Source organism: Natrix helvetica (genome assembly GCF_964273705.1).
Source record: "Natrix helvetica genome assembly, chromosome: 2".
Taxonomy (NCBI): Eukaryota; Metazoa; Chordata; class Lepidosauria; order Squamata; family Natricidae; genus Natrix; species Natrix helvetica.
Genome location: NC_138552.1, coordinates 18,523,232 through 18,544,130, shown reverse-complemented (window position 1 = coordinate 18,544,130; position 20,899 = coordinate 18,523,232). Strand labels below are relative to the sequence as shown.

Here is a 20,899-nt window from a genome sequence, read left to right as displayed (position 1 = left end):
AAAAACCTTGGAAGAATTTTTTTAGGAAGCACATGAGCTTGCAAATGTAAATTCCATTATGGCAGTTAATTTATCTTATAAATGAAATCAGCATACAGGGTCTTCATTTTTACCCCATATATTTCTTCAGGACTCCTATTCCTATGTTAGATCTACTGCTCCAGCTGTAGCTTATGACAGCAAGCAATATTATCAGCAGCCAACTGCAACTGCAGTGGCAGCTGCTGCCCAACCTCAGCCTTCTGTGGCTGAATCATACTATCAAACAGGTGAGTTGCAAATCCTTTTGTTTTTATCTTATAATTTTTAAAAGTCTAAAGATTCTAAAAAAACAAATAATAGGTTGTTGGAGGGATTTGGGACTGAGTCTAATTCCTTCCTTAACCCACTTGGGCACAAGTCTGGGATTAAGACACTTGTGAAGCCTTTGTCATTTTTTTAAAAATATATTGTTAGTTTTTCTGGGTAGTTATGCTTTGTTTTGTTATATTTTTAACTATGTTTTAATTATATATTTGATATTGTGTAAGCACTTAGGAGTTTTGGGGAATTGGGTAGCCTTAACAAATGTGATAAATAGAATAGCATTTAGACTTCAGAGTGCTTTACAGCCTTCCCTAAGCAGTTTACAGAGTCAGCATATTGTCCCCAACAATCTGGGTCCTCGTTTTACCAACCTCAAAAGGATGGAATGCTGAGTCAATCTTGAACTGCTGAGAATCAAACTGCTGGCAGTCAATAGAATTAGCTTGCAATACTGCATTCTAACCACTATGCCATCATGTCTCTAATAATACTCGTTTTAGTAGTTCGGTTATTACTTCATTTATTTCTTCACCTTGTATAGCCATATAGCTCATGATGACTCTGAGCCATGTGCAAACAAAATAAAAACAATCACTAAAAGTACATGTCAAAGGAGCAATACAAATTAGCAGGATGCTAATCAGTAAACAGCGTTCTGTGCGCCTTTGGTGTTTAGTCATGCCGGCCACATGACCGCAGAGACATCTTCAGACAGCGCTGAATCTTCAATTTTGAAACAGATGAGCACCGCCTCCTAGAGTCAGGAACGACTAGCACATATGTGCAAGGAGAACCTTTACCTAATCAGTATACGATCATCCTCCTTTAGAAATATGCTTACTTAACATTCTCCTAGGGCCCAAGTGAGCAGCCAGATTTTAAGAATCTTACAAAAGGCCAGTAGGGTCAACATCATCTAAACCTCAGGGGTAAGCTGCTCCACCAGGTGGGAACTGTGAAGGAGTAAGGACACTTCCTGAGTCCCATCAGATGACATTGCTTGGTAGAAGCCACCAAGAGGATATCAGCACTGTTGTATCTGGTGGTTTCATTTTCCATAGTGCTGAAAGATGTGTTGTGGCTGAAATGGCAGCAGTCACATTACAGTTACATTAGCATTTTAACTAATATAAATATTCTCAGAACCAAAGTAATAATTTATACCTTCCTCATTCGTAGAAAGAGCACAGTCCTAGACCACTTTTTACTACTTTTAAATTTCCATACATTAAGAAAGCTTGTAACTTCCTTAAGCAGAGTGCATACCCAGAAAAGTGTATAACTATTCATATGTTCATGTTTTGGGGATGAATAGTTAGCAGTCTCTTAATTGACACCTGAGTGAATTTAAAATACCCTGTGACCAAAGTACTTCAGTCTTTTTTAGAAGATCAGTTCATTAATGTGCTATGCTGATAATTTTCAGCAGGTTTCAAGTTTATTAACATAACTAGTATGTCATCCTAACCTTAAATCAGTATAATCAATCAAATTATATGCCTTGCTAAACAAAAGTTGTTACTGCAAATAGCTTGACTATTAAGTAAGGTATATTAAAAAGTACTAGTTAGACATTTTGCGATCTGATTGACAAGTTCAATAAAATCTTCAGCCACATAAACTTTTAAACCACAGGACTTTTTCTGCAATTGTGTCTGTGCTACTTTGTAGCGGTGGATTTCTTTTTCTGAAAGGTGTGCTAAATGTTATAAAATACATATTTATGTAATCTAAAGATATAATAAGATTTGTACTCTTATTTTTATTTTAGTAATAAGAAAAAAGGAAATTGCTTTTTAATATTACAGCTTGGAGAATTCTTGATTTTAATGTGTAATGTTTTTTTTTTGCTCTTTTCTAGCTCCTAAGGCTGGTTACAGCCAAGGAGCTACTCAGTACACTCAAGCCCAGCAAACCCGACAGGTAACAGCCATAAAACCAGCCACTCCAAGTCCAGCTACTACTACGTTCTCTATATATCCGGTATCTTCCACTGTGCAACCAGTTGCTGCTGCAGCGACTGTGGTTCCCTCATATACCCAAAGTGCCACGTATAGTACAACAGCAGTTACATATTCCGGTGAGTAATGCCTAAACAGGAATGGTGTATAAAATGGAGAAGTCAAAGCTATAAAATATTGCATTGACATATCTGAGTTTTGTAGAAAAAAACTAGATTTTACATTCGAATTACATTGGAATATTTATATGGTGCACAGATTAATTCTGTGCATATTTACTAAGAAGCGAGTTGGATTGTGTCAGGCCCTTCCTTGAGATAATTATGGGATTGCAGCTTTTTGATTAGTTTTGGCCCTGATATGACTTGGTAAAAACAAGAAGCCAAATTCAGATTATTTTAGCTTAATCCATAGCAGATATGACACGCATACCTATTAAAAGTTATAGTGGTACACATAATGATGAAAAACGTCTTATTATTTTAGAAATCATCAGAACCATGCAAATTAAATTATTTCTTAATATGCCAATTAACTCATTTAGCACTTAGACTTACATACCTCTTCACAGTGCTTTTACAGCCCTCTCTAAGCGGTTTACAGAGTCAGCATATTGCCCCCAACAATCTCGGTCCTCATTTTACTCACCTCAGAAAGATGGAAGGCTGAGTCAACCTTGAGCCTGGTGAGATTTGATCTGCCAAACTGCTGGCAGCCGGTGATCAGCAGAAGTAGCCTGCAGTACTTGCACTCTTACCATTTTACCATCTCTTATCTAAAAATCTAAATATTATTTAGATTTCATTGTAAATATAATAGAGAGATGGGCTTTGTGGAATTATTTAGTACTGTAGTGGTTCCTGAGCGAAATAGTGCTGGAAAGAGGATAAGAGGATACGGATGGAACAGAAAAATCTTGATTCCTTCAACGTTACCCCTTTCATATCTCAGAGCATAAGTAAATTGTCTAGTTGTGTAGATTCAACTCAGTTTCTCAGAAATGTCTTGCAGAATTCCAAGAAATTAACTCTGTATATTTGGACGATATATTAATAGATCTTAAAAATTGCATGTCACTATGAAATTAAACTTAATTGTAGCAATGTTTCTCAAACCCCACCCACCCCCAATAAGGTTCCTCCAGAAACCTCATTGGTTCCCACCCTGGTATTTGAAGAGCCTTGAAGTTGTGGCTCTTCATCCAGGGAGAGTAAAATACATTTTGTGTCTTTCCTGATCACTCTGTCATTCTCACCATCTTTTACTTTTTATTTATTAGTTATTCCCCTTGCCTTAGTTGCTATGAGTGACCCAAGGTCATTGAGAGTCATGTGGCTTACAAATTTTGATAAATTACCAACTTTTTGTGTACTATATTAATGTTGAAACACTCTTTTAAAGATGAAACCTTTCTTAACAAATGCTATGTTCATGCTGAAACCCTCCTTAAAAGATGAATTGTGGGTTGTATCCCTCATAAATGTGACCTGAATTTTCTGTTATTTAAAGGTACATCTTACTCGGGTTATGAAGCTGCAGTGTATTCAGCTGCATCATCTTACTATCAACAGCAGCAGCAGCAGCAAAAACAAGTGGCGGCGGCGGCAGCTGCGGCGGCTGCAACAGCTGCCTGGACAGGAACCACCTTTACTAAAAAGGCACCATTCCAAAATAAACAATTGAAACCAAAACAGCCTCCCAAACCACCACAGATCCACTATTGTGATGTTTGTAAGATCAGCTGTGCTGGACCACAGGTACCAGTAAAAAAAATTCACTGAACTTTAAATGAAACTATATATTAGAAGTATTCAAGGAGGTTTAAGAAGTTACAGTCTTTCGGGGTCTTTCAGTTGCAATAAATTACAATTTTTCTCTTTAGTACAAATAGTAATTGTATTCAAGGCATATTATATTCAAATCTGAAAAAACTTCATCAGGCTTACTGCATCTATATCATGGGACTTGTTGAGATACAGAACACAATGCACACTATTCTGGAATGCTTTTGTTTAAGTAGAATCTGTTATTAAAACTTAGATTAAGCTCCGATTTCATTGCAGGATGAAATCTGCAATGTACTGCAGAAAGGACTGCAGGATTATAGTTTTGATGGGTTCTCAGACACTGTATTTTGATCAAAGCAGCTTCTCTAGTTTATATTTCAAAACTGAAGGAAGCAAGAGAAATAAACTGTCCAAAGTTGTGTTCTTTATAGCAGATGCCAGTCTAAATTGTATCTAATTTCTTGCTGGATATTGCAACGAGGGCATAACTTTTTTTAAAAAAAACCTGAAGAATGCAGTCCCTTGTAATCACAGGCTTGTTTAAACAGAAGAACCTGCTTAAAGAGGCATTGGAGAACATCTAATGGAAACAAATTAAGAGAAAGGACTTATAAGTAATGCATAGGAAACCTGAGCATAAATGGTCATACATATCCTGCTTCATGCTTTCCATTGTCCTTTTTGCTGCTAGAGATCAAAAATACAAGGGAAACTTCCACGTACAGCATGTGCTCCAAATTATCTACATGCCACCCACAAACAAATATTAAGATTTCTACCAGTTGTCTTTGAAATTGCCCAGAAGAACAAAAAATTGTTATGACATGCATCAAGGTTATATGGAAATGTTATACTCCATTGTGAAATGCCATCAAAGAGAGAATTGCCTGGTATCTGTATCTGTTAATTGCAAGATAATTGCTTCCACAAATATATAAATACACACACACATATACATACATACATACATACATACATACATACATACATACATTTATGCAGGTCTTGGCGTATTTGGGTCTACCATATCAAGACAGCCTTCAGCACTGAGCAAAAAATAGTCAACATCTTAAAAAAACCCAAAGACAAGATCCAGCTAGAAAACCAAGGAGTCTACGAAATACCATGCAAAATCTGCCCTGCCACATACATTGGACAAACTAATAGGAGAATAAATGCACGCATCGCAGAACACAAGAATGCAGTCAGAAAAAAAGAAAAAAAATTCCTCCCTTTTCCAGCACCTTAAAGGAACATGAACTTGATTTTGAATTACTCTCCAAAACTGAACACTTAAACAAGAGAATAATTATGGAAGCCATCAAAATAAAGAAACACCCCCACAACATGAATAAACATGATGATACCTCCCGCCTACCAGACATCTGGAAACTAGCCCTAGTCAATAAATGAGTCCCAGCCACAAAAACCAACACAGGAGCCAGAACAACACAGGACACCATCACCAATCACCCTCACCAAACATCAATTCCATCAACCAATCAAGATGTGACAACACAGCCAACCAATCCGTTTAAAGCAACAAAGCCAACATTCCACACACACACACACCTATATTTATAGAAAACGGCAGCTCCTATCATGCTTTGCTCGCACAAGCATGAAGCCAAAGGCCCCAGCCTGAAGATGACGAGTGTGACACATACATACACACACATATACATATGCCACTCAGGCTCATTTCTGTGAGCCTGTTATCAAAGCATGACTCTTCCTTTCAGTATATTTTAAACTTAAATTGCTGATAATGTATGGTCCATTTCACATCTCATTGGATACATATTTCGGCTTGGTTGATCTATCTACTGATAAGCTTTCCTTCCCTAGAAAAGGAGAACCGTCTGAACCCACCTGCAGACTTTACAATATCTTGTGTTCCTAATCAACAGATAGAAAAACTATTTCATATCATTTGGGGAGGATGTAATTTTGGACAGAGATTTTCTTTCCATAGACCTGGAGTCAGTCTGCATTCAGTGATGCTAATTGAATGCCACTTTCTAGTGGCACTATTCTGGTATATATCACTGTCAGATGCCCTCTTCCACAATAAGAAATGGAAAGACTGGAATTTGCATGACAGTGTTTTTTCTATAATAGACAAGCATCCAAGTACTCATGAAAAGTAGGTGCAGGAATCTTTCGGACTTCTCATAAGCATCTGTGTGTGTGTGTGTGTGTAATTTCCATTCAATCATGTCTGATTCTCGCACAAACCTCTGAAGTTTTTTATTGGCAAGAAGTGGTTTGTCCTTGCCTCCTTCCTAGAGTTGGGAGAAAATGACTGACCCAAGGTCACCCAGCTGGCTTTGTGCTTAAGATGGAACTAGAATTTACAGTTGCACGGTTCCTAACCTATTGCTTTACATCAAACTGGCTTTTGTGTCTGTATATAGCTGTACAAAAATATGACTAATGTTTTACCACATTGAAATATAGGCTATTAAGAGTCAAATTTTGTCATTCTGAAGGTTAGGATTGGCACATTCTCACGATAACAAATGCAAATGTTGCCAGCTTAAGTGATTGGGTGGGGTTACATGCTATAAAATGTAAATTCCTGCTATTAAATTTTCTATACTGCTAAGCTAAACTGTCCAATGAAATTACTTGAACAATAACAATTCTTTTTAGAACATTTCAGCAAGTTTGGACATTAAAAGTCTCAACATAATACAAATTCTGTACCCTTTCAAACTTAAGAATTGCCTCATTTTGTTTGCATAAAACTTGAAATAATATAACAAATGTACTAATCTCTTTGGTTTTATATTTTAGACTTATAAAGAACATTTGGAGGGTCAGAAGCATAAAAAAAAGGAAGCAGCATTGAAAGTATCGCAGAACACCACCAGTAACAGTGCTTCTTCTCGTGGGACTCAGAACCAGTTGCGTTGTGAGCTCTGTGATGTGTCCTGCACAGGAGCTGATGCTTATGCTGCTCATATTCGCGGAGCTAAACACCAAAAAGTAGGCGTTTCCCCTTCTTAATTCTTTTTTTATAGACTTTTAAAGACAACTTTACACATTTAGCAATGTAAATCTATTCTATAAGCAATGCATGTTTATCAATTTTGTTAATTTGATATATTGACTATTTTTATCAATGGTTCTAGGTGGTTAAGCTGCATACTAAACTTGGCAAACCCATCCCTTCAACTGAACCAAATGTTGTCACCCAGGCTACATCAGCAACATCATCTTCTAAGCCAGCAGCTGTATCTTCAAATATTGCAACTAGCAGCAACACTGTGAATTCTTCCGTTACATCTTTGGCAGTGAAAATTCTTACTCCTTCTGCCAATGTACTACTTAGTACAACATCAAACAACAAATCTACAATTGTTCCAACTAACATTGCTGTAAAAAAGATATCTACACCCAAAATTAACTTTGTTGGCAAGTATAGAGGTCTTTATTGTTAAATTTATAAAAAATATTAACACTATATATTCATTTATATGTACCTATAAAATTGCAGTACATTTTATATGAGAGCCAATATGGTATTAGGGGGAGTTAAGGTATCAGTTTAGAAACTGGGAGATCATGAGTTCCAGTCCTGCCTTGAGCATAAACCATCTGGGTGACCTGACTTTCTCTCAGTCTTAGGAAGGAGGCAATGATAAACCACTTCTGAAAAATCATGAAAGGACTTATCCAGGCAGTCTCTGAGAATTGGACATGATTGAATAGGCAGACAGATCATTTATGTTTTTAACTGCTGGTGACTGGATTTTTGAATAAGGTTCTTTAATTGGACAGATATTTTCCATTCATAACCTTTTCCAGAAATCTTGATAATTTTCAAAATTGCTAATTAAGTGTTGAAATGTTAATTACATGCCAGATGTAATAGTCTTAGAAGTTGACCTTTCTAAGGCTTCTTAAAATGTCTTAGCTATGTAGGAGTCTCAGCTTTAAATCTACTTTTTAAATTCTACAGTCTTGTTAAGTTTAGAATTTGTAATTAGCAATAGAATTAAAAATCACTTGGTCCTCTCTATAACTGCTCTCCTTGAGGCTTGATCCAGTCTTTACATCTCTGCAGTGAGCTCTCCAGGGTCCTGATAGAACCTCGTAGAACTGTCTGGAGTTTAATTATTCATCTACATCTCTTATTCCACAGCCAATGTGGCTATTGCCGAGAATTTTATAAAGCTATACATTTGGAGGGCACCAAATTCCAAAAGGCTGTTCAATCTATAGAAACTGATGACAGCCAGGAAAAGAGATTCCAGAGTAATAGCTTTCCATGTGTGTCATTTGGGCAGCAGATTTTCAGCAGTTGACATAAATATAAATGATGTTGGGACAACTCTTTTATTTGGTTATTGCATTTTTAAAAATATCTGAATTAATAATCTCCAAATAATTTGCAATAAATATATAAAAACACAAAACTAGTTAAGAATGAATAATCAGAATGTAAGTTTCTATGTTGCAGGGCAACTCAAACGAAGCAGTATGGGAAGGATTATTGTAGGCAATGGTCATTTTCCTTTTATACTATTTTATTATTAGGTGGCAATAAATTACAGACAACAGGAAGCAAAGCGGATGAAATGAAAGCTGTAGAAAATATCAAGACTACCCCTATTACCACAGTACAAATGCAGGAAGCTAAACCAGATCCCTCTGCTGAACCTGTAACTTCTACAGCTCTTGCTGCTTTGCAAAGCGAGGTCCAACCTGTTGGTCATGACTATGTAGAAGAGGTAATATTGTGAAAACTAAATCCAGATATATCACATAGCATAAGCTAAATAAAGAGACATTAGCTAGCATAAATGTGTTAAAATTTGCAGAATTGAAATCACAGAATCATAGTATTTAAAGCTGAGCTATTATTGATGGTTACTTAAATTTCACCTTATTTGGATCTAGTTTCAGAAAAATTAGTTGCAATGCTGTTTGGCATTTGAGAAAATAATTCTTATCTTAGCAATTTAAGATTAAGATATGGAGCATTCTTCAAAATTGAATAATTGGAATTCATATGCAAGGCAACATGTTTTGGTATACTGTGTTTCCCCAAAACTATGACCCACCCCAAAAAGAAGCCCTATCATGTTTTTAAACACAAGTGCTAAAATTAAGCCCTACCCCCCAAATTAGCTCTAATTGAGACCCCAGCCATACTGGGGTGAGGCGCACAGGTGGAGCTCCAGCCATACTGGGGTGAGGCGCACAGGTGGAGCTGCCCTATTTACCAGGCCTCGCACACCCGACACTTGTCTCGCCTTGCAGGACCACTTCTACAGCCGTTTGCCATTGCTTGCATGTGTTGCCCCCACCCTCCATTTTGCTGTCGGGCTTCCAAAAAGCCCTCTGAAACCAAGAAACGAGATCTGAATTGACACTCGTGTTGCCCCCCAGGCTCCGTTTTGCCATCAAAGGCTTCCTGAAAGCCCTTTGCAGCTGCTAACAGAGTTCTAGTTCGATCCGGAGCTGTTTTATTGACTACAGATGCTTTCCGGAAAGCCTCTGAAAGCAAAATGGAATCCAGGGGGTACTGGCCGTGTCAATCTGGAGCCTGTTTCTCAGCTGCAGAGAGCTTTGCGAAGGCTCCGATAGCGAAACAGAGGCTGGGGGGCAATGCGTGCGAGTGGCGGCAAGCAGCCGCAAAAGAAGTGGGCCGGCAGTGGGCTCCTGGGTGAGGCTGTTGCTGCCGCTGCCACGAGGTAAGTCAGTAATACACACCACCACCACCCCTGAAAGAAGCCCTATCCGTTTTTGGGGGGCTCAAAAGAAAATAAGACCGGGTCTATATATACTGAAATGTGATAAGAGTTTTTAATTTTTGAAATTGAAAAATGGTGCAGTGTTATGCAGTCTAGTAATAAATACTTGTCCTTAAATTGTACAGTGCAGATACAATAATATTTTCGTATTGTTCACATTTGTGGTAATAGTTGCATTTTACATTAATGTGTCAGAAATATTCCTCTGCTGGATTTGTATCTTAGTGTAATTGAATAGTAACATTAAGAGAGGAGAAAGAAACTAGTTTGCCATTTAGGTTTTCTAAAAAACTCTGCCCTCATTTCAAAGTTGTATTGGCAGAAATTGGTTAACATGAATTATAGTGCCCCTGTTGTTAGGAACAAAAAAAATCCAACTGAATTGTGTTATTTCTATATTTTTTGAAAAGATGACTCTGGATAATTTACATTGAATTCTGCCTTAAAAAGCAACAAAATCTATAACATCTTAGAAGAGTCAAATTCCCTTACCTGGAAATTGCTACTGGGCCTATATCAGTGATAGTGAACTTTTTTTTGGCTTGCGTGCCAAAAGCGGGGGGGAGAGCGCAAGGGGGTCGTGCGTAGGTGTGCTACATCCATAATGCTATGTGCACAACCCCAGCTCCAGAGGCTTTATAGCAGCCTGGGGAGGGTGAAAACAGCCTCTCCCCACCCCACCCCCGGAGGCCCTCTGAAGGCTTCAGGAGCTGAAGGTTCCGGAGCGCGAAAAACCAGCCCTACAAACAAACCAGAAGTGACTTCCAGTTTGTCCGTAGAGCCGCTTTTTTGTCCTCTGGGGTCTACAGGAGGCTTCCCTGAAGGCTCCGGAGGGCAAAAAATGACCCTATGAGCAAACTGGAAGTGACTTCTGGTTTGTCCGTAGGGCCGTTTTTCGTTCTCTGGAGCCTTCAGGGAAGCCTCCTGAACGCTCCGAAAGGCTAAAACCAGCTCTATGAGCAAACCGGAAGTCACCCGGTTTGCTCATAGGGTCGTTTTTCACCCTCCGGAGCATTCAGGAGGCTTCTGGTTTGCCCATAGGGCCGGTTTTTTGCACTCCAGAGGCTTCAGGGAAGCCTACAGAGGGCAAAAAATGGCCACAAAAGAAGGCCCAAGTCAGCTGGCCAGTGCGCGCATGCGCGTTGGCCAGCTAACAGGACAATACTCACATGCCCTGACACCTGTGGCACGCATGACGTAGGTTCGCCATCACGGACCTATATCATCCAGCTGACTGAAGATTGATGTATATTATTAAACAGACTGATAAAAAAGGAGAAATGCTTTTATATTTTGCAGAGGAAGACAGTTTTGTGTTGATAGATTTCTCCCTTCTGGGCTAGTAGGGGGTCTTGAACTCAGTTGTTACCTTGAAAATGTTTTATTCAGGCTTGTTACCACATGATAAGTAGCTGTAGCTGTTAACTACATTTTCTTTCTTGCAAAGGTTCGGAATGATGAAGGAAAAGTGATTCGTTTCCATTGCAAGCTTTGTGAATGTAGCTTTAATGATCCTAATGCTAAAGAGATGCATTTAAAAGGAAGGCGGCATCGATTACAATATAAGGTGAAAGTCTACTTTTGTCTGTTATGGAGATTATAATTAAATATAGGAATTGTAGAAGCCTTAAATAATAGAGATGATTTGTATTATGTTTTCAGAACGTTTATTGAAAATATGTTTTGCTGCATATTGTAAGACTTCATACAAATAGACTAATAGACTTTAGAATCAGCAACTTGAAATAGCATCCTTTGTTTCGAATACTTGGTATCATTACAAACTGATGCATATTCAGTTTTTATTTTTTAACAAAAGATTATTATAGTGAGATACCAATAGTTCTGAAAGACAGGAGGGTGGGCAGCATCTAAGAAGAAATTATTTAATCATGAAATGTAATTCATTCAAAAATAATTCTAAACATTCTTTATTGCTATTTTTTTAGAAAGACTTTTATTTCTAATATATAAACCCTTCATTCTAAGGCAGCGATGACGAACCTTTTTTGGCTCGCGTGCCACAAGTGGGGGGAGCGCAGGGGGATGGTGTGCGGGTGTGCCCCCCCCAGTGCGCATGCACGCACTACAGACGTGACCTCCCATTTTTACATGCTTTTTTTGCCCTCCCCAGGCTCCAGAGGCTTTATAGGAGCCTGTGGAGGGCGGAAAGAGCCTCCCCCCCCCCCCCCCGAAGCTCTCCGGAGGCTTCCCTGATGCCTTCGGAGCGCTCAAAACAACCCTCCGACTTCCGGTTTGCTCGGAGCATCGTTTTAAGGCTTCAGAGAAGCCTCTGGACGGTCCCTGAAGACTCCGGGGGGGGGCTCTTTTCGCCCTCCCAAGGCTCCTATAAAGGCTCTGGAGCCTGGGGAGGGTGAAAAATGGGTTTAAAAAGGGTGAACTCAGCTGGCCAGCACGCGCATGCACGCTGGCCAGCTGACAGGGCAGCGCCTCGTGTGCCCTGACAAATGGCTCCCCTTGCCACCTGTGGCATGCGTGCCATAAGTGCGCCATCACTGTTCTAGGGCATACTCAGAACAAAACAATAAAACTTTTCATATAAGCTTAAAACAAAATAGCCTCTTTAGAACATTTTGAGTGCGATTATTTTAATGAAATACATTCAAAATTTGGCATATTGCACTATATAGAATAAAGAGGATTTAGAATAAGCTTTTTTTTCTTTTTATTCTAAAGCCACAAACGTAGATAGGATGGTACACCACATTAATACAATAGCAGAGTTGGAAGGTACCTTGGAGATCTTCTAGTCCAACCCCCTGCCTAGGCAGGAAACACTATATCATTTCAGACAAATGGCTATCCAACATCATCTTAAAGACTTCCAGTGTTGGGCCATTCACAGCTTCTGAATGCAAGCTGTTCCACTGATTAATTGTTGGAATCGCATATTGAATCGTATCTATCACTCTATGCACAAAAACAAAATAGTCTTGGGTAAATGTATTCAAAATCTTCACATTTAAAACAGAAAAAAGTAAATCCAGACTTACAAGTAGAAGTGAAACCTAGCATCCGGGCAAGAAAGATACAAGAAGAAAAGATGAGAAAGCAAATGCAGAAAGAAGAATATTGGAGAAGGCGTGAAGAAGAAGAACGATGGAGAATGGAAATGAGGTAATTTCCCAGCTAGATTATCATGATTTATACTCATTTGAACATATATTTTTTGGGGTGAAGTAGTGCTTAATGGACCATATTGAACTGATAAGAATCTCTTCTTTTCAAACCTAAAGGATCCTTCATAGTTAGGTGTGTGTTCACACACATTGATATACAGTTGATATATTGCTATTTGGTTTGTATACTTCAGACGCTATGAGGAAGACATGTACTGGAGGAGGATGGAAGATGAGCAGCATCACTGGGACGATCGTCGTAGAATACCTGATGGAGGGTATCCTCATGGTCCTCCAGGCCCTCTTGGATTACTTGGTGTCAGACCAGGAATGCCACCACAGCCACAGGGACCAGCTGTGAGTGTTTATTTACTTAAAACTTAACATGTTTGATACCAACTCTTTGTAGGACTGTCCTGCATTTGTTTTAAGATTTCTTATTGGAAGATCTTTGACCAAATGTTACACGAAGGCTTATTTTTAGCAAAGAAACATTGTTATGTAATAGTGCCTCACGAGAACATATCAAGGAAGTTCCGTAGTTTACTGCAACCACTTAAATTGCTTGTATATGCAGCTATCAGAATGCTATATATAATCTTTCCTCAGACTGTCCAAAGAGACAGATGTTACATTTTTTCCAGGATATGGATAGCTCATTTAGCTGATGCATTGAATAGGCATTTAGATGCAAAGATCCAGGAGTTCAATCCTGAAAGAGTTTTAATCCCTTAGAATAACTTCTCTCTATGCACTTTTAATGAAATCAATAATGTGCCTCATTGTGATCAGAGTAATTGCTTATACAGTATCTGTAACAGACATCATATTTGCTAGTTTGATAATTATGGTTCACTAGTCAAAACTATCAGTTTTGTCTGTTTCCTTCATTCTACCACAGACATTGAAGAGATGGAGATTCAGAATGCCCAGTGCAGCTTGGCTAACACTGAATTCATTTGTTATGTCAGTGGTGTGGTTTGTAGCACAACTATTTGGAAAACTAACTGAACTTAAGAATTAACTTCTCTTTGTAGCCATTACGCCGACCCGACTCCTCTGATGACCGTTACGTGATGACCAAACATGCAGCTATCTATCCAACTGAGGAGGAACTCCAGGCAGTCCAAAAGATAGTTTCTATCACTGAACGTGCTTTGAAACTTGTATCAGATAACATGACTGATACTGAGAAAAACAAGACAAAGGAAGGAGATGATAAAAAAGAAGGCAATAAAGACAGGTCTGTTTTTTTCTTAATCATTCAGTTATATCTCATTTCTTTTATTTTGAAAGCTACTATCAGCCATGTTGGGCATAGCAGATAATATAAACTAGAACCACATTTGTACTTGAGATCACAACATTGTTCAGAATTCCTGTCTTCTTCTGAGGTTATTGTCCTGATTCTTATTTACTATTAATTCCAAGGCCTATGCCTAAACATCTTGGCTTCTGTGGTCAGAGTGCAGGTTAGGATTCTTCATTCAGCGACCATTCAAAATTACGACAGCACTGACTAAAGAGGAATTATGGCTGATCTATGAAGTTGCAGCTGTTGCAGCATCAACTACACTCAAATGAGCACAATCCAAATAGAGATTGCCAGACTTATAACTACAACCAGTGTTCCCTGCCAGCTTTCCTCAAGCAAAGTCAATGGGGAAGTTCGGAGGAAGTTGGAAATTGCACTCCATCTTGCTGTTTTTCCACCTGTCCATCTTCCAGAGTGCTTATTTGTAGTACCCCTGATCACCCTGTGGTATACACACACACACACACACACACACACACACACACCAGTCTCCTGTCCACAGCACTCCACCCACCCATGCACCCAATTGCCTATCAGTGTCTGGGACTTCTTCCTGTATAATGACTAAGTGGATGACTTTGGGTGACAAGGGGAACAGATGTTGCCTCCCGAAACAATCAGATGGGATTGAGCCACAGTGGCTTAATGGTCAGAGAAAGAAATTTAGGAAGCATCTGCCCTAATTGACCAAGCAGTTTAAAATGATGATGGGAAAGTGTTACCTCCAGACTTACAACTTTTGTTATACAATATGGTGGAATTAGCTCCTCTAGTCATGTTTCCTGTCTGGTTTACCTGGGAGGGCTGACATGCTAAATGCTTACATCTGGGTCCCAGGGGTTAATAACAACTGCAAGAACCATGCTGGAGCTAAGCAATGTGGTCATGTGACATCATGCTTTACAACCTCATCACTTAGCAACAGAAATTCCTGTTCCAGTTGCTGTGATAACGCCAGGGCTACTGCTAATGGAGCAGTTTTTTTTCTTGGACAAACCACCAGGAAGGACCTCCTTGCTCCTCATCTGCGGTTTTCTTCTTGATCAGATAAAAAGCTATCCCAGCAGTGCAGTAGACACTTGCAATTTAAAAACAGTTTGGCATATTTTTCCTTGTTCGATGTTTTGTCATCGGGCTAATGTAGCAGAACAATGCCAAAAATACCTACCTTGTCATTCATCTCTTTATTGATTGATTCCTCTTAGTTCCAAAGTTAAGCTTTTTGCATCAGAAAAATAAAGATTGTCTCTCACAGGGCTAAATTTCATCAGCATGCCAACTGGAAACAAAAATATTGTATAATATTTTTAAGCATGAATTGAAAGAAATAACAAATTGAAAGCAAAAAATAATTGACATTAAATATTTAGGATGATAGCAATTTAAGATGGATTAACTCAATAGATTTACATTTATTTATTTTTACAGAGCTTTGAAAGGGGTCCTGCGAGTAGGAGTATTGGCTAAAGGTTTGCTTCTTCGGGGGGACCGAAATGTCAACCTTGTCTTGCTCTGCGCTGAGAAACCAACTAAAAGTTTATTGAGTCGCATTGGTGAAAGTCTACCGAAGCAACTTGCCGTATGTATGGTGTTAACTTTGGTTTGCACTTTTATAAAGATTGAAGATTGTGACAGTAAATGAAATCACTTTCATTTATTTTAAAGCAGGTAAATTAATAATGAGCTAATTTTCAAACAGAAGCTATTATAGCAGAACAAAGGCTATGTCCAGCGAGATCTATAATATTTGTTGGAGTAGGGGCTACAAATAATCCAAAATTCTAGAAAGTGGCAACTGGAAAGTGTTTTTCAATTTCCTTTCACTCTGTTTTTGAATGAGAAGACATATACTTCAGGAGAGTTTTTTAACCTTGAAGTGATCATCATCTTTCCATTATACTATAAATATATAGAGTCTTAATAAGACCAGTAGCCACGTTGCCTAATATCTAATTTTTCCACTCCTTTTTCCTCCATCTCCCGATCTCCAGTGAGAAGCCTATCTTCAACATTTCATAGGTCGTGGGAAAAGAGATGTTTTTTTTGTAATTTATAATTTAATAGCCATACGTATCTTATTTTGAAGTAATGCTATAGGCTCGTAAGATTATAAGTACTCATGTTGACTATTAAAGGGAATTGTTTACATATTTTATCAACAATTATATATTTAATATAGTGAATATGTTTCAGTGTATATATTTGAAGCAAATGCATGATAAACCTTTAAATAAGTTTAAAATATAAGTTTGTATTACTGCTTTAAAATTGGAGGGATGCCAAAATTGAAAAGGAAAAAACTGAATTATTTATAGTCCAATTAATATTTTTTTCTTTGAAGATAGGAAGCAAGGTAGTTCTCTCTATAGGGAATCGTGTGGAGCTCATCTTTATTCTGGTGGATTATTACATTTGGAATGGATTGACTTTATTACGTTGAATAGTACTTAGAACAAATTGTGTCAGTCCAAAATGTTAATAAGCTGTAACAAACATGAGAAACAGGAAATTTTTAACACTTGAGCACAATGTATTACAGTGTCAGGATTTTTAGTCAAGCTAGAGGTAGTCCTTGTTAACTGAGTGTTTAACATGGATGTGATGATGCTGACAAACAGTACTTATGAATGGTCCTCAGTTCTGGCTGTCACACCATACCTATGACCATATGATTGCTGTGGTGGCACAGTGATCAGAATGCAATATTGCAAGCTAATTCTGCCAACCACCAGCAGTTTGATTCTCACCGGCTCAAAGTTTACTCAGCCTTCTATCCTTCTGTAGTCAGTAAAATGCAGACCCAGATTATTGGGGGCAATATGCTGACTCTAAACCGCTTAGAGAGGGCTGTGAAGCGGTGTATAAGCGTGTATGCTATTCCTATTACAATTTGTGTGCTTGGTAACCAGCAGCATTTACAGAGATTGCAGTATCCCACTGTCATGTTATCACCATTTGCAGATTTCTGTGCTGCCCTCACTCACCCACACTTCAGGGTTGGTGTAGAGAGCTTTATTCAGTCCTTTCCCTCAACAGTTCCATTTCAGGTTTTCAGCTAACCCCCAGCAGCAAACCTAGCACAGTAATTGGCTCATGACCAAATTGATAACCAAAAACTAAACAAACTTACGGTCAAACCAAAACAGTCTGGAAAATAAAGGTTTTGGCTGGATAGGTTCCAAAAACAAACAGCTCAAAATCCCCTCCGAGGTTAGGGGCCTCCATTGATGTCACTACCAAGGCCGGTTTCTCCTCCCCCTCTTCCTCGTTGGCGAACAAGTTTTCCCCAGCCGAGGCATGTTCAGCCGACAGCTCAGGGTCAGCAATACCAGACGTGCCAGGAATGCTCTCATTCTCCCCTGAGGCCTCTGAGGAAGACGTGAATGAGCCATCATCCACAGGAGACATCACAATTTTTGTTTCAGCTTTCCACAAGGAAAGTCAATAGCGAAGCTAGTAGGGAAGGTTGTAAGTTGATCAGGCAAATCTTCCCTACCCAACAGCAGCCACCGCAGGTCAATAACACTCAGGTGCACTAGGTAGGCTAGGTAATTAGCTGACACATAATTGCTGTCAGCTAAGGAATGCTGGCTGGTGGAACCTATGAGGGCTTTTTCTGTCCACCCTGTGAAATATTATTCTGCATGAGATTAGATTAGTTGGCCTTTTGCAAGGCCCCAAAAATTTGGTTTTGTGCTCTGGTCTGGAACCACACTCAGAAGCATGATGGAGTCCCTCTCTTGGCTTCCTTGTTGGTTATTTTATGAAGCTTAGCTGCCCTGTGTTTTTATTTTATATTATGTATCCTGCTCATTTTTATCTATTTTGTTATCTGCCCAGTCACATATGTGAGGTGGGTGGCTATATAAATCAAATAAATACATTAAATATGTGAGAGATTGTTGGGGGCCTGGAAAAGGAATGGAGAAGAGAATCATTGTAAACAGTCATGAAATAACAGGCAAGACATTTAACAGCTTATGTCATAAATAGCAGTTTAGCCCAAGGTGGAAAGAAAGCTGAGAAGAAACATTTTAATCATTCAAAGCAATTAATTAATTAATTTACTATAAATGAAAGTTGGGAATACTCGTTAAAAGTTTCCAAAATTTAATATTTTCCCCAGACTAGTATCAAATATACAGCAGCTTACTGCAATCTGGATAATTCTTGCTTCCTTGATCTTGCCCACTTGTACGGGCTTGACTATATATGTGTGTGTGTGTGTGTGTGTGTTGTATTTGTGCTGATAAATAAATAAAGGGAGACTAGTATGGATCCATTTCAAGCTGTTTAGCTCTCATCAGCTAGCCATACCCTTACTGAGAGCTAAACAGCTTGAAATGGATCCATACTAGTCTCCCTTTATTTATTTATCAGCACAAATACAACACAAATATAAAAAGGCAACATTAAAAATAAAAAATATAGGTTTCTGCCTGCATGGTTTTCTGTGATGAGCCGAAGGACAGAAAGAGGGAGGAGTGAGCTCCCTCCCATATTTGGGCATACCAGGGGTTGTAACACAAACACACACACACACACATATGTATGTATGTATGTATGTATGTATGTATGTATGTATGTATGTTACGGTGAAAGACCGAAATTGGTGAATGTCGACATTCACCGGTGAATGTCGACATTCACCGGTGAATGTCGACATTCACCAATCTCGCTTGGTGTATGTCCGAAATATTTGCTTATTTCTGACTTTCACCGAGAGGAGCGTTTTCGCCTCTCTTTGCTTATTTCTGACTTTCACCGAGAGGAGCGTTTTCGCCTCTCTTTGCGAGAGGAGCGTTTTCGCCTCTCTTTGCTTATTTTTGACTTTCACCGAGAGGAGCGTTTTCGCCTCTCTTTGCGAGAGGAGCGTTTTCGCCTCTCTTTGCGAGAGGAGCGTTTTCGCCTCTCTTTGCTTATTTCTGACTTTCACCGAGAGGAGCGTTTTCGCCTCTCTTTGCGAGAGGAGCGTTTTCGCCTCTCTTTGCGAGAGGAGCTGCAGCTGCTTCTCTCAGCGCAATATCTTGAACGGAAATCTCATTTATGGGAAGTAACTTTTCTTTACAAATTACGAACGGGTTAGGGTTAGGGTAAAAACAAAGAGAGGCGAAAACGCTCCTCTCGCAAAGAGAGGCGAAAACGCTCCTCTCGGTGAAAGTCAGAAATAAGCAAAGAGAGGCGAAAACGCTCCTCTCGCAAAGAGAGGCGAAAACGCTCCTCTCGGTGAAAGTCAGAAATAAGCAAATATTTCGGACATACACCAAGCGAGATTGGTGAATGTCGACATTCACCGGTGAATGTCGACATTCACCAGATTTCGGACTTTCACCGTAACATATATATATATATATATAGTGTGTGTGTGTGTTTTAGATAGATGATAATAAAGGGAACATTGCAATAAAATACAACAGACTATCTCTTCCAGCTGGGTGCTCTCCAAGTATTTTTTTATTGTAACTCCCGTATATATCAACCGAAGGACCCAGGTTGGGGTACCGTTTTGTATATCACAGGCACTTGGATCCTATACAGAACTTAAGGTTCAAGTCACTGAATTCTAGTGCACTGGAAGCCATAGAACAGTCTTGGGGAGGGGGGTGTATTATTTACTAAACACATTTATATGGCTGACCAACTCATACATGGTAACTCTGGGTGGCTTCAAAATTAATTACTAATTACTGTATCAACTACAAAAACCAACAAACCTTTCCCACTTTAGTGTGTGTGTGTGTGTGTGATATAGAATATGATATAAGATAAACTAACTTCCGTAAGCACTGAATTTTCCAGCTGTTCCTTGTGTTTGTGTTTATTTTATGTTAGATTATTATTTGTAAGACTGTCCCATTCAAATGATGTGACTCTGAGCGGCATACAACATAAAATCAAGCAATAAATCAAAGAAGGGGGCGGGGGGAAACAGTACTTTTCTAATTTATGAAAATGTTTTAATGTTTTTCCTTCCTGTAGGTAATCAGCCCTGAGAAATATGAAATAAAATGTGCTGTACAAGAAGCAGCAATCATTTTGAATTCATGCGTGGAACCAAAAATGCAAGTGACGATAACTTTGACATCACCAGTGATTCGGGAAGAGAACATGAGGGATGGAGGTTCGAAATCTGTTAAAAGATTTTCATTTTCAATTTTAATTAATGCTATTCTAAGATTGCATTAAGTCCTGGAAGGCAACATGCTGGCATGTGATACACATTCAATTCAGTTATGGGCAACTTTTTTTAAAATACCTTCATTCTTATTTTATTTACTGTAATTAACAACCTCAGATTTCTGGAAAAGGCTATTTATTTTTATTTTATTTATTTTTTTAATTCTACTGGAAAAATATTCAGAAAATAAACATTTTGTTGCAAGTATTATAAGCCCATCACGAAGAAATGTTCTTCTGTAAAAAGAAATTGCATTAGAAATCATATTGTGTCTCTGACTTTAGATGAGTCTTGTTATCTAATATATGGGTTGCTGTATTTAGTGTCTAATTGCATAATTTATTTTTAATTTAAAAACACTTATGACTTTGCTTGGAGCAAGGTGTGTATTTTTTTTCCAGTTTTTTGAGGTTGATTTTTTTATCTAGAGTGTCATTTATGGAGCTC

At 38.6% G+C, this 20,899-nt stretch overlaps 1 protein-coding gene across 3 annotated transcripts in view; it reads left to right on the top strand.

Annotated features, from left to right (window-relative positions):
* The window catches only part of ZFR (zinc finger RNA binding protein), a 46,635-nt gene that overhangs the window by 12,768 nt on the left and 12,968 nt on the right, over positions 1-20,899 (top strand). For 2 of the 3 annotated variants that reach the window (XR_014174502.1, XM_081942596.1), the window contains exons 4-15: positions 131-269; positions 2,168-2,386; positions 3,777-4,024; positions 6,854-7,045; positions 7,192-7,486; positions 8,600-8,793; positions 11,267-11,386; positions 12,812-12,957; positions 13,154-13,316; positions 13,997-14,202; positions 15,703-15,853; positions 20,254-20,395. Coding sequence is in view for 2 of the 3 variants with exons in the window: in XM_081942596.1 (XP_081798722.1) it covers positions 131-269; positions 2,168-2,386; positions 3,777-4,024; positions 6,854-7,045; positions 7,192-7,486; positions 8,600-8,793; positions 11,267-11,386; positions 12,812-12,957; positions 13,154-13,316; positions 13,997-14,202; positions 15,703-15,853; positions 20,254-20,395 (2,215 nt within the window). In the remaining variant the exon portion in view is untranslated. The remainder of the gene's footprint in view (positions 1-130; positions 270-2,167; positions 2,387-3,776; positions 4,025-6,853; positions 7,046-7,191; positions 7,487-8,599; positions 8,794-11,266; positions 11,387-12,811; positions 12,958-13,153; positions 13,317-13,996; positions 14,203-15,702; positions 15,854-20,253; positions 20,396-20,899) is intronic. The other variant, XM_081942597.1, reaches the window with a different exon arrangement.